This window comes from Meles meles, chromosome 2, assembly GCF_922984935.1.
Source record: "Meles meles chromosome 2, mMelMel3.1 paternal haplotype, whole genome shotgun sequence".
Taxonomy (NCBI): domain Eukaryota; kingdom Metazoa; phylum Chordata; class Mammalia; order Carnivora; family Mustelidae; genus Meles; species Meles meles.
Genome location: NC_060067.1, coordinates 107,335,480 through 107,347,868, shown reverse-complemented (window position 1 = coordinate 107,347,868; position 12,389 = coordinate 107,335,480). Strand labels below are relative to the sequence as shown.

At 42.2% G+C, this 12,389-nt stretch overlaps 1 protein-coding gene across 4 annotated transcripts in view; it reads left to right on the top strand.

Moving 5' to 3' along the window:
- NFKB1 (nuclear factor kappa B subunit 1) overlaps window positions 1-12,389 on the top strand; it is a 120,604-nt gene that overhangs the window by 95,201 nt on the left and 13,014 nt on the right. For all 4 annotated transcript variants that reach the window (XM_045997107.1, XM_045997110.1, XM_045997109.1 and 1 more), the window contains 5 exons: window positions 1,590-1,733; window positions 3,129-3,218; window positions 5,003-5,188; window positions 6,303-6,444; window positions 10,183-10,297. In XM_045997107.1, the coding sequence (XP_045853063.1) occupies window positions 1,590-1,733; window positions 3,129-3,218; window positions 5,003-5,188; window positions 6,303-6,444; window positions 10,183-10,297 (677 nt within the window). The remainder of the gene's footprint in view (window positions 1-1,589; window positions 1,734-3,128; window positions 3,219-5,002; window positions 5,189-6,302; window positions 6,445-10,182; window positions 10,298-12,389) is intronic.

Sequence of the window (12,389 nt, the reverse complement as noted above, 5' to 3'; positions counted from 1 at the left end):
TGGGATCGAGCCCCGCATCGGGCTCTCTGCTCATCAGGGAGCGTGCTTCCCCCTCTCTCTTGCCTCCTCTCTGCCTACTTGTGATCTCTCAAATAAAACCCTTTTAAAAATAGAAAAATTTTTTAAAATTTTTAAAAAAGAAAAATCAGAAATAGGACAATTGTTAAGTATCAGGCTGCTAATTGAGAAAAAGAATACCACGTTCGTTATTTACTTAAACAAAAAGCTTCCATCCTTTTAGCTCAAAAGAGAGAGTGGAGAAAAAAGTATATGGTAGGAAGGCCAGAGAAGAGAAAGAAACAGAAACAGAAAGAAAAAACAAGAACATGGTAATGGACCGCAAAGGCATTGGGGCTGGTGAGAACAGCAAAGTGAAAAGCAAAAGAAAAACAGCAACTACACAAGGAATGAGGGAAGACGGTCTAACTAGTGTCTGGACCTGGACAGTCAACCGTCTCAGGGGGCATCACTGTACTGCAGTCAAGTTGTGCTCTTAGACTTTCAGCCTCCCGTTTCTCATCAGTCACCACTGACTCCCAATCCCTCTTTCCTTGTATTTCTGGGGTTCGCCCACTTGTATTATCATGGTGCCCAGTAAGGAACGGCCCCAACTCCTTATGTCTCCACTGTCTCTGCCTCTCACTTTGACTCTTCATTTTGCCCTATGCACCTGCGACAGGGGAAGCTTCCTAAAATACCACCCTGTGCGCATCATCCCCAGTTCAGAAACACTCAGTGGCTCTCCTGCTGGTAAACCCCTTTGGTTCATGATCCAGAAGCTCTACAGGGCAGTCCCGAGTAGCCCCATTTCTCAAGAATATCTCATGCTCAACTTTCACTTCAGCTCAACGGAACCACCGCAGCTCTCAGAAGCACACAGTGTACATTCCTTCCTTCATTACTTTCCCTCTATATCCCATCTCCAGAACATCCTCCTGGTGCCCTCTCCTGATAGAAAGTTGAGTCCTGCAAGACTTCCCTGAGCTTTCCACCCCACAGGGACTTCCTAGAAGTGCTTCCTTGATCTCCTGGAACACTGGTGTGCACCATAAATTTAACATATATAGCACTGTGGTCCTCTCTCTCTCCAGGTCTCCCCCCACAACCCCCCCCCCGCAACCTTAACATTTTAAGTGTTCTTGACAGCAAAGGCATTATTCATACTACTCTTTCTCCCTAGCACTTAGCTCATAGTAGAGTCATTATAAATGGTAATTGGTTAGTAATCATTTGTGAATGACCAAATGAGAATGCTCAGTATTGGTTTTCTTATTCTGTGTGTCAGTATCCTAACATTTGCTGGAAAATCTAGTCTTTCACTAATCTGAATGACGTGGTGACTTCAGAAACTGTTGCAGAGGGGATTTGGGTGTGTGCAGCTCTGTGGTCTCTCTGAGGCCAGTTCTCTGTATTCCGATCCATTGGAATAAATATACTGCTTCTTGAAATTTGGCATCTCTTCCTCCTTGGGTGATTTCTGTTTCCCTTTAAGGTGTTTAAAAATACCATCCGAATCAATACTCTTTCTGTGGCTAGTAGTGGAATTGAATCGGTCTTTTCTCCTCTGGTTTCTCTTCCTTTAAATACAGATAAAGAGGAAGTGCAGAGGAAACGGCAGAAGCTCATGCCTAATTTCTCAGATAGTTTTGGCGGCGGGAGTGGAGCCGGAGCTGGAGGCGGAGGCATGTTTGGCGGTGGCGGTGGCGGAGCGGGTGCTGGAAGTACAGGGCCAGGTATGAACTAAGTCTGCTCTTTCTAAAGCTTGTCACGTGGGAGATGGTGAATTTTCCTTTCCTAGAGTTCCCAGATTGTCTGTGGGTCAAGCGGCCGGGACATTATTGAACGCAACAGATTAAATTAATCAAAATTTCCCAACATACAGAATTTTTCAAAGAAACACATGTTCCTTTTGCAACATGTAGGTAACACCAAAACCAGTAAGAAGAATAAAGTCACCCGAGGCCAGTTATCTGAAGAATGCATCTATTAATGTTGTGGTGTATTTCCCCTGCCTCCCACCCACGCACTCTCTTCCTTCCTCCCCTCTTCCTTCCTTCCTTCTTTTCTTCCTTCCTTCCTTGCCGCCAGTCCCTCCCTTCCATACTGTCTTGGTTTTCTTTGGAACCATTGAGAGGATTTCATATTATATGTACTACATTGTAGAAAATCTGAAGATACATAAAATCCTGCTGTTGAAGGTTTACTTCTGCAAATTTTTTTTTCTGTGCAAACATTATACTATGTATTTATGCAGTATCATGAGTACAGCTGCAGTCCTCATAATGTGTTGTATTTGATCTATTTACCTGTATGATTTAGTATCAAGACATCACGATTGTGTATATAGAGTCATAGATGCCGCTTCTCCCTAACGGGTTAAGTAACATAAGCATTTCCCCCGTGGCAATATAAATTTTATGCAAGCATAACATTTTAAGCATCAGTTAAATGACTCCTAGTATTTCATCAAGTGAACACACCATAGTATTACTTACTTGAATGTGTTTCCTGTTTTTGTATTGTCTTTACTCAATGCCTTCGTCCACATTGCTTTTCTTTTATTCCAGATTGTTTTTGTAAATTAGATTCTTTGAAGCAAAATTATAGTGTCAGAGAGTATAACGTCTAATACTAGCTGCTTCCCCCAAAGAGTTTTACGTGTGAGTTTATGCTTCTACCAAAACTGCCTGAGAATAAACAGTGTGGTCATGTTTCCCCGGAGGAGTCAGTATTTTTTCTGTATTTTGTTTGGTTCAGTTTTTCCCGCTGGCGGTTGTTTCAAGGTCCTCTGTGTCAGCAAGTCAGAGTTTGGTGTGACCACTCACCACTGGCCTCTCCTCTCCACACAGGAATGGGAGCCTTTCTCTTCCACACTGCCCCGAGCCTGGGCGTTGCCTGAGTTGCCAAATCTAAGCTTGATCAGAGTGGAATTCTGATCATCCTGTCATCTCCCACAGTGTAACTTGCTAACTCTCCATGGAAGCATGGAAGCAGCATGTTGGGCACACTGCCCTCCCACACCAAAGCCCACGCTCACATTAAGGAATGACACTGAACTTTGCTGAGTCTTTGTTAAAAAAAAAAAAAAAAAATGCATGAGGTTTCAGTTGTTTTGCTTGCCTTTTCAGGGTATGGCTTCCCTCACTATGGATTTCCTACATATGGTGGAATTACCTTCCATCCCGGAACCACTAAATCTAATGCTGGGATGAAACATGGTAAGTAAGATAGTTTTTTTAATAGTGAGGAAAGAATAACAAAATTAATGCCAAAAAAATTTTTTTATCATGACATTGTCATCTTGAAAAAAAAATTGATAAATGCAAATAAACTAAGAAGTTACTCCCCCCCCCAAAAAAAAGTTATTGCCTGTGGTGAATATAAATTCTATTCCCAATGCTGTGTTTATACATTGGGTCATGAGTTCAAGCCCCATGCTGGGCATGGAGCCCACTTTAAAAAAATATATTGACTTTGTAAGTGGCATGACCAGGGGGAAGAAAACATTAAAAAGGGATCTAGAGAGACACTTGACTATTGAAGCATAAAAAAGTCACCAAATTTACCTATTCTTTCCCTTTTTTTCCCCTTAAATACTATACTTTCATAGACATTTTGAGTTTTATAGGGGTGACCTTTCCCATCAAATGCATCCCCTAATTTGCAGTTGTCACATCATGGCCTCATGGTTTATATTCATGTCCATTCTAGCATACCCATTAAAGAAATAATACAATGAAGCCTTCCCAGCTATGGAATGCATTTTATGTCAGGTGCTGCTATACATCTTGACTGTAATCTTCGTGATTGCTCTGTAAGGAAAAGAGTAGTGTCTCCATTGTACAGACAGAGGACACCCAGGTTCAGAAATGTTCATTCACTCACTGAAGGCACGCACCTGTTAATGGCAGAACTAGGATTTGAGCCAGTTCTGCTCATAAAACCTGTGTGTTCTCAGAGCACCTGTCAGATACCATGGTCCGGCCTGAAAGATCACAGAAATGGCATCCCAAGTAGATCCCACACTAAAGAAAATGGCTTGGTATCTCATCTTAACAACTTGCTTGGTGAAATAACATTAGGGAAAGAATAATTCCTCTGTTTTTATTTAAACTTTAAAAATTTCACTTCCCCGGGATGCCTGGGTGGCTCAGTCAGTTAAACATCCGACTCTTGATTTCAGCTCAGGTCTCAATCTCAGGGTGGTGAGTTCAAGCCCCATGCTGGGCATGGAGGCCACTTAAAAAAAAAAAAATCCACTTCCCTGCAATTCACAGAAGAACTATATTTCTTTTTTCTCCTTTATAAATAAGCAATGAAATGTAAGTTTTTAGAACTGTAAATAAAAATTTTTTAAGATCTTAAAAGTTCTTCATCAAAAGAAAAAAGATTTATATGTGCTGACTGATAGTAATTATTGTGATGATCATTTGACATTATATACAAATATTGAATCATTATACTGTACACCTGAAACTAATGTAATGTTATCCGTCAGTAGGAAAAATGTGTCAGTAAAAATGTGTCTGTCAGAATTGAATGTTTAGAATAAGGGCACCTGGGTGGCTCAGTGGGTTAAAGCCTCTGCCTTCGGCTCAGGTCATGATCTCAGGGTCCTGGGATCGAGCCCACATCAGGCTCTCTGCTCAGCTGGGAGCCTGCTTCCCTTCCTCTCTCTCTGCCTGCCTTTCTGCCTACTTGTGATCTATGTCAGTCAAATAAATAAATAAAATCTTTCCCCCCCAAAAAATCTACCTTTAAAAAAAATTTAAAAATAAAATAAAATAGCTCCAAAACACTGTGTCAAATAAATAAAATCTTTGAAATAGTTCCAAAATAGGTTACCTAATGATTAAACTATTTTAAAAGGAATTTTAAATTATTGTTTTTCTTTTCCCTTTGCAGTAAACTTGCCTCCCATCTTTATCTGACAAATGAAACAGTAAATTATAACTTAATAGATTTTACTGAGAAAAAGCTGATATTTTTGTTTCTGTCTTAGGAACCATAGACACCCCATCTAAAAATGATTCTGAAGGTGGTGGCAAGAGTGTGGACGGAAGGGCAGTCAACCCCTCTGGGAAAGTAACTGAACCCATAGAACAGGACAAGAAGTCCAGCACTGGGGATGATGAGGTTACTCTGACGTATACAGTGGGAGTGAAGGAAGAGAATTCTAGGTTTCAGGGTAAGTGGACACACACATTGTTACGTGGTATCGACTGGTGAGGAGATGGGTTGGTTCGAGGTGTGGAGACCATTGCCAGAGGACAGGTTTATTTTCTGTTCATCTAAAAATGATGCATCAATATGTAGTTTAGGGTACTCTTCAGAGTCCTATGTGCTTTTTGCAAAGCACGTGTCTGATCAACTTATTGACACTCAGATTTCCATTCTCCCCATGTTTTCTCTGAAAAGAAAGACTGAGGTTTACATATGCATTCTCCAATCATAATTATGTAGTTTTAGGTATTGTGGGAGATCATCTAATTCATTTCTATCACAGATAATAGAGAAAAGTTTCCATCACTTTAATAGTTTCCTCTCTCGACTGTAGCTTGACTGTCATATTGAAGTAGAACTTTGCCATTTCCTTTTACCCTGATGCCCTCTTTGAACAATTAGGATAAAGAGGGACAGTGCACTTCTGCGCATATTTTGAACCAGTACTCATTAGAGAAAAGGGAAGGGAAAGATGGCAAATATTTCAACTTATTGGCCACTTATGGTCTCTATCACATATTCTTTTTTTTTTTTAATATCACTTTAAAAATGTACAAAGCATGGTTAAGTGGGGGATCATATAAAAACAGGCCATAGTTTTGGCCTGCAGGTCTCAGTTTGCCTTCCCCTGTCCTTCCAGAAGCAAACTTCACAAGAACACTGGTGGCACCTATGGAAAGTCTGTCTGTCTGTGTTTTTTGACACTTAGTCTAACAGGAGAGTTGCTGAAGATTCCAGTGAAGGATTATTTCATCAAGAGAGGGATTACTTATGATATAGTGAATCGAATCAACATTATTTAGAGATTGAGTGTGTCCCCTAAGATAACATACATTTCTAAATTTCTTTTCCCTGATGAACCACAGACAGAGTGTTCAGATCAGCCTCTCTACTTGTCCAGTGTCCAATTGTGCTTTTTCTAGTGAACACAATGCAGAAGTACTGAAAGGAGCATTTGCAATTAAAACAATGTGTGCTGAGGTATCAGAACTCTGCTGCTGATTGTTTTGACCTCAAGCATGCCATACCTGTAAAGTGAGTCGAGGAAACTCAGCTGCGATTGTGTCTTTGCCTTGCAGATAACCTCTTTCTAGAGAAGGCTATGCATCTGGCCAAGCGGCATGCCAATGCCCTATTTGACTACGCGGTGACAGGGGATGTGAAGATGCTGCTGGCTGTCCAACGCCACCTCACTGCAGTGCAGGATGAGAATGGGGACAGGTAAGTCAGGACTTGAGCAAGCAAAAGTTGTCTTAGGGCAGGGAAGAGAGAAAAATCGCTGTATGCTCACTGGCTAGAGATAAAAAAGAATCGTTCAGAGGTATCGGGTCCTGTCACTAGAAGACTATTGTGGACAGTAGGGTGTCAGTAAGGTTGAATCCTTCATTTTCTTCTCCTGTCCTGTGGCTCTCACCTATTGGGCCCTAGCATAGCTCAAGTCCTCATCTAGAAGGACAACCTTCTGAGCAAGAAAACAAAGACGTGTGTGGGGAATGGTCCTTTTTCAAAAACCTTGCTCTATTTATTGGGATAGCATGTGGAATAACATTTAATAAACATATGTATGGGGCATCTGGGTGGCTCAGATGGTGAAGCATCTGCCTTCAGCTCAGGTCATGATCTCCAGGTCCTGGGATCGAGCTCTGCATTGGGCTCCCAGCTCAGCAGGGAATCTGCTTCTCCCTCTGCCTCTCCCCCTGCTTGTGCTCTCTCTCTCTCTCCCTCCAATGAATAAAATCTTCAAAAAAATTTTTATTTATTGGATTAATAACATTTGCTTTATGTACTGAAATGGTGTAATAATAAAATTTGGCCCAACCAAATCCCTCCAGCACTTGTTATCCCAACTGCATATTTACGATGGTAGTGTACTCAAGAAAAAGCCCTATAAAGATAGCACCACGAAAACAACAGAACAATTAAGAGGCAGCTGTCATTCTTTCCTAGTTACTGGTTCCTTCCTTCTTGCATCTGTTACTGGTTACCAGTCTGTGACTGGGTCAGGCTCCTGGGACTGCTCTAACTCCCGCTGTATGGGAGGCCCATGCTCCCATCACCAGGCGTCCATTTCTAATGCTACTGAGTTTATATTGGCAAAGCCCCTGGCTTCTTTCTAAACCAGTCCTCTCATGCCTTGCATTGAGACTTCTAAAATGATTTCAAAAGCCTATGAGAATAACAAGAGACAACAGCCCTCAGATTCAAGTCAAGTGCCTTATCTAAAACTTTCCTAAAATAGTGTCAACCCTGAGAAATCCTTTTCCGTAGAGGAGCTCTTGAGGGCTGCGTTTTTAAACCTCAGTTTGAAAACGGAATCAAACGCTTTAGGAAAGTGCCAACCTCAGGGTTTCAAACAGAGACCTTTGTTCTCATTCCTTGCAACGTAACCAAGGATGTGGTGTAACCACTGGCCTTGTTATACAGTACGAGAGGCACCCATACAGCCTCCTTTGTGCGGTGCTGTGAACAGCAGAATGTTTTTACAGGGTTAAGGAATCCAATTAGCATTCAATAGCGTAGAACCACAAGAGAAAGCAGCCAGTTAACCAAGATAGAACAACAGTGTTACAAGTGACATTTTTACGGACCTGCAGAGTTGTTGAGCCTAAGAAAGATAAGCACGTGGAAGCTAGCGAGGGACTGCAGGTCTGTGAGGGGAGGACTGTAGAGAAGATACAAGGCACGTGGATTTGATGGGTGTGTGGAGGGGAAGTTGCAGGCATGGGTAAGGACACGGGTCGGGGGGGACCCAGGAGGTGATCTTCCCTGCCCAAGTGGAACATGAATCCTTCGAGTCCCCTCCTGGGACCCCAAACGTACACCCGCCAGCAGACTCTCGGGGTTTGCCGCAGCTGGAGGACAGAGAGGGGAGACCCAAGAGGAACCCTCATGAGAATTTAGACAAGGGAAAGCTGTTGGTCCTCACACCTCAGGGTTCTTCTTTTCATTGAATTTGTCACACTCAGTTAGTAATCTGAATCCTGGAGCCATTAGTCATCACAGAAAATACAATAAAGAAAAGAACTTCTGGTATTGGGGAAATTCCCATGAGGGTGTGAGGATTTATGGGGGAGGGGGAATGTGCTTCTGCGATGAAATGCTGAGCTGCACATGGAAATTTTTAGGCCGTTTTGAAATATGACCTTTTTCTTGGTATATGTGCATCATGTCTGCGTCAGACTTTGGGCCGTTTTTAGAAGCCTTCTTCCAGCCTCACATTTCAAGAGACAGTAGTGAAACCTCGACATCATTCATTTGCTCTCTCAAGTAACAAAGTCACGAGTTCGTTTTCTAGGCCCTCTTGTGCCAAAGTTAATCCTTAGTAAAATGCACTTGCTGTTGCAAAGAAAGAGGCCTCAAAAACGGGACACCGCAGATGTTTCAACTGGAGAAAATCTAGCCTGTCCCTCAAATCCCAGACGTCCTGCCACCACGCTATTCTTTGAGTAGGCTCTGCATCGTGATCTGTCCTTTCTTTGGCGTATTCCTTATCTTAGGGGTTCATCATCTGCTCTCAGAGCAGCGCCCATGTACCCCTTCGGCAGGGGGGCTTAAGGGATTCAGAGGTGGCTTTGGAGCCAGATGGACTTGGGCTGGACTCTCAGCTTCATCACTCACTAGTTATGTGACACGGATTGAGTTCTGTTATACCTGTGAGTCCGAGTTTCGTCGTTTGAAAAACAAGGATAATATTACCTACCTCATAGGGCTTCTTGTTATGATAAATAAGGTCATATATGTCAACTGCTTAGCATGGTCTGGTAAATAGAAGCTCTAAACCCATAGTAATCACTTTTTTGAGGAATTTCAAGTTAATTTTAGTAGTAAGTTTTTTTAACAATTAAAAAGTTGTGTCCTGGGGCGCCTGGGAGGCTCAGTGGGTTAAGCCTCTGCCTTCCACCCAGGTCATGATCTCAGGGTCCTGGTATCGAGTCCTGTGTCGGGCTCTCTGCTTGGCAGGGAGCCTGCTTCCTCCTCTCTCTCTGCCTGCCTCTCTGCCTACTTGTGATTTCTCTCTGTCAAATAAATAAATAAAATCTTAAAAAAATAAAAAGTTGTGTCCTTAGGACTGATGCTTGGCTCCTGCCAATATTTTCGACCTCGTTAGCATAAGCCCATAGTCTCATTCTGTCACCCTTATTTAGTGCCTAAATTGTGTGCCAGGGCTGTTAGGCTGACCCAGGGAGGACCAGCCCTGAGATCACAGGCCAGAGAAGGGGAAAGACACATAGAAAGCCACAGTTGCATAACCAAGCAGTAAACTTGAGGGGAGATCGACCGTGTGCTCTAAGAAGTTTGGAGAGGAGATAAGGTTTGAGCTAGAACATGAAGGATGGAGTAGGCACTGTCCAGGCAGAGAAGAGGAGCAAAGTCATTCCAGGCAAAGGGAATATTTGCCAAGAAGAAATAAAATCACATTGTTCCTTCAGAAGTTTACCTCAAGAGCCTTCTCCCAGTAGTTGAAAGCCTGACCCCATTCTTCCCTCCTGGGATCTAGGAAGATCTTTCAGAAGCCAACACACTGTATTTTGGAGGAGGCTGGAAGGCTAGGTGAGGTAACTACATTTTCCTGAACCGTTCCTAGTGCCGGGCATTTACCTATGTGATCTATATGTCAAAGGAAGCCAGGAGAAAGCTAGAGGAGAAAATGCCCTTTGCTATCACACGGAGGCAGAGTTGGGATTTGAACTTGGGTTTCTCTGCCTCGAGATGCATTTATACCTCTAGGGATCAAATCAAAATGCCCCCAGAGACCAGGCTGGCATGGTAAATGAGTGTAGCAGTAGAACATTCCCACCTCAGATTCAAGACATTTGAGATTCAAGACATTTGGGAGCCGAATAAGAGGAAGTATGCGAGCCAGGTCCAGTCTGCAAGTCTGATCCTTTATTGGGAATCTTTTGGCGGGGGGGGTCACTAACACTTTAGTTGACTCTTGCCACTCTGTTTTTGTTTCAGTGTCTTACACTTAGCAATCATCCATCTTCATGCTCAGCTTGTGAGGGATCTGCTAGAAGTCACATCTGGTTTGATTTCTGATGACATTATCAATATGAGAAATGATCTCTACCAGGTAAGCAGAAATGCCAGCTGAAGAAAAATGCAGTTAGTACATGCTTACATGTGTGTGTGTGTGTGTGTGCAAGTGTGTACATGTTATTTCTAATAATGTTAACAGTAGCAAAAATACAGTGTTTTGTAGGTTAAATCCTAAAAGCCCATTACTTGTGCATATTGCTTATGATTTAGGATCCTTTAATCTGTGAGTATAATAGAAATCACTCCACAACGAAATTCAGCATCCTGCTGGGGGAAGGCAAAGTTTAAACTTTAGAAATCTGTCAAAGAATTGATCCATTTTCTTTGTTTTTATTTTTCAAATTTATTTTATTCTTTTCATTATAGTAAGTGTATTCTTAATCCCCATCCCCTATTCTACTTACCCCCTCACTCTCCTCCCCGTCCCCACCCCCACCATCGGTAACCATCAGTTTGTTCTCTGTAATTAAGGTCTGTTTTTGGTTTGTCCCTCTCTTTTTTTCCCCCTTTGCTTGTTTGTTTTGTTTCTTAAATTCCACATAAGAATGAGATCATATGGTATTTGTCTTTCTCTGACTGACTTATTTCACTTAGCCTTGTACTCTGTAGCCCCACCCATGTTGTAGTAAAGATTTCATTCTTTTTTATGGCTGAATATTATTCCTGTGTGTGTGTGTGTGTGTGTGTGTGTGTGTGTGTGACTTCTTCTTTGTTCATCTGCCGATGGACACTTGGGCTGCTTCCATAGTCTGGCTATTGTAGATAATGCTGCTGTAAACATAGGGGTACTTAGATTCCTTTGAATCCGTGTTTTTGTATTTTGGGGGTAGTTACTTAGTAGTGGGATTACTGGGTTGTAGGGTAGTTGTATTTTTAATTTTTTGAGGAACCTCCACACTGTTTTCCACAGTGGCTGTACCATTTTGCATTCCCATCACTTTTTCTCCACATCCTCGTCAACACTTGTTCCTTGTGGTTTTGATGTTAGCCATTCTGACGGGTGTGAAGTGATATCTCATTGTGGTTTTGATTTGCTTTTCCCTGATGATGAGTGGTGTTGAGCATCTTTTTTTCTTTTTTAAATTGAAATATAATTGACATATAACATTGTATTAGTTTAAGGTACACAGTATTTGGTATTTGTATATTTGGCAAAATGATCACCAAAATAAGTTTGTCATCCATCACCACCTATAGTTACAAATTTTTTTTCTCGTGATAAGAACTTTTGGATCTGCTCTCATAGCAACTTTCAAATATGCAGTATGGGAGAACCTGGAGTAAATATGTCATTTTTGTCAAGATAAATACAATTGAAAAAAATTAAGTTCAAAAACCCAATAACATGTAAGAATTTTGAAGCCTGCTGAAACACATTTTGACAATATCTAGATTAAGTGTATATCAAATAAAGGGTGCTGAAATCAGAACACAGAAAAGTAGAAAAGGTCGGTTGAGGAGAAAGTGTCTCTCAAAATCAGAAAGACAACTCAAATCAAGGAAACCAGAAAAAAACAAAACAAAACAGAGTTTTGCTCGGGTCGGGTTTGAACAGGAATTCATTGGGTTCAGAAGCAAATTGAGGAACCCTGGTACAGAGGTCCTCAGACGTTGCAGAGAGAAGGTAGCTGGACCCGGTGAGGCTTCCTGATGGGCACGTGCAGACTTTAGGTGAAAAAAGGAAATTGGAACTACACTTGGCAGAACCAAAGCCTGGAGGCTGGTATTGGGAGTCTGAGACATGGCCCAGCCACTCTGGCCAAAGGGGCGCTCTCCCCTCCCAGCTACCTTCGCCCCCACCCCACCTGGCTTTGGTGCCAGTCTCCTGGTCTTGCTCTTTGTTAGCTTTCCCATTTTCTCCTTCCCTTCACTCCACCCAGAGTGACTTCCCAGCCCTCGTTGGCCCGGATGGTGTGCTTATGGTGCCTGGTCCGAGCATACCTGTCACTCTAAAAATATGGACCGTCGTGTGCAATTAATTGCACAGTAAAGGTACCTGTTCCAGTTCTCAGTTGTTAAAAGCAGGTGTCAGGAGTCATTTTTACCTCCTCAAGGCAAAAGAGCTAAAATGTTTACATGTAGCTCTCACTAGATTGTTATGTGTGAATAGGCGTTTCCTGATAAGG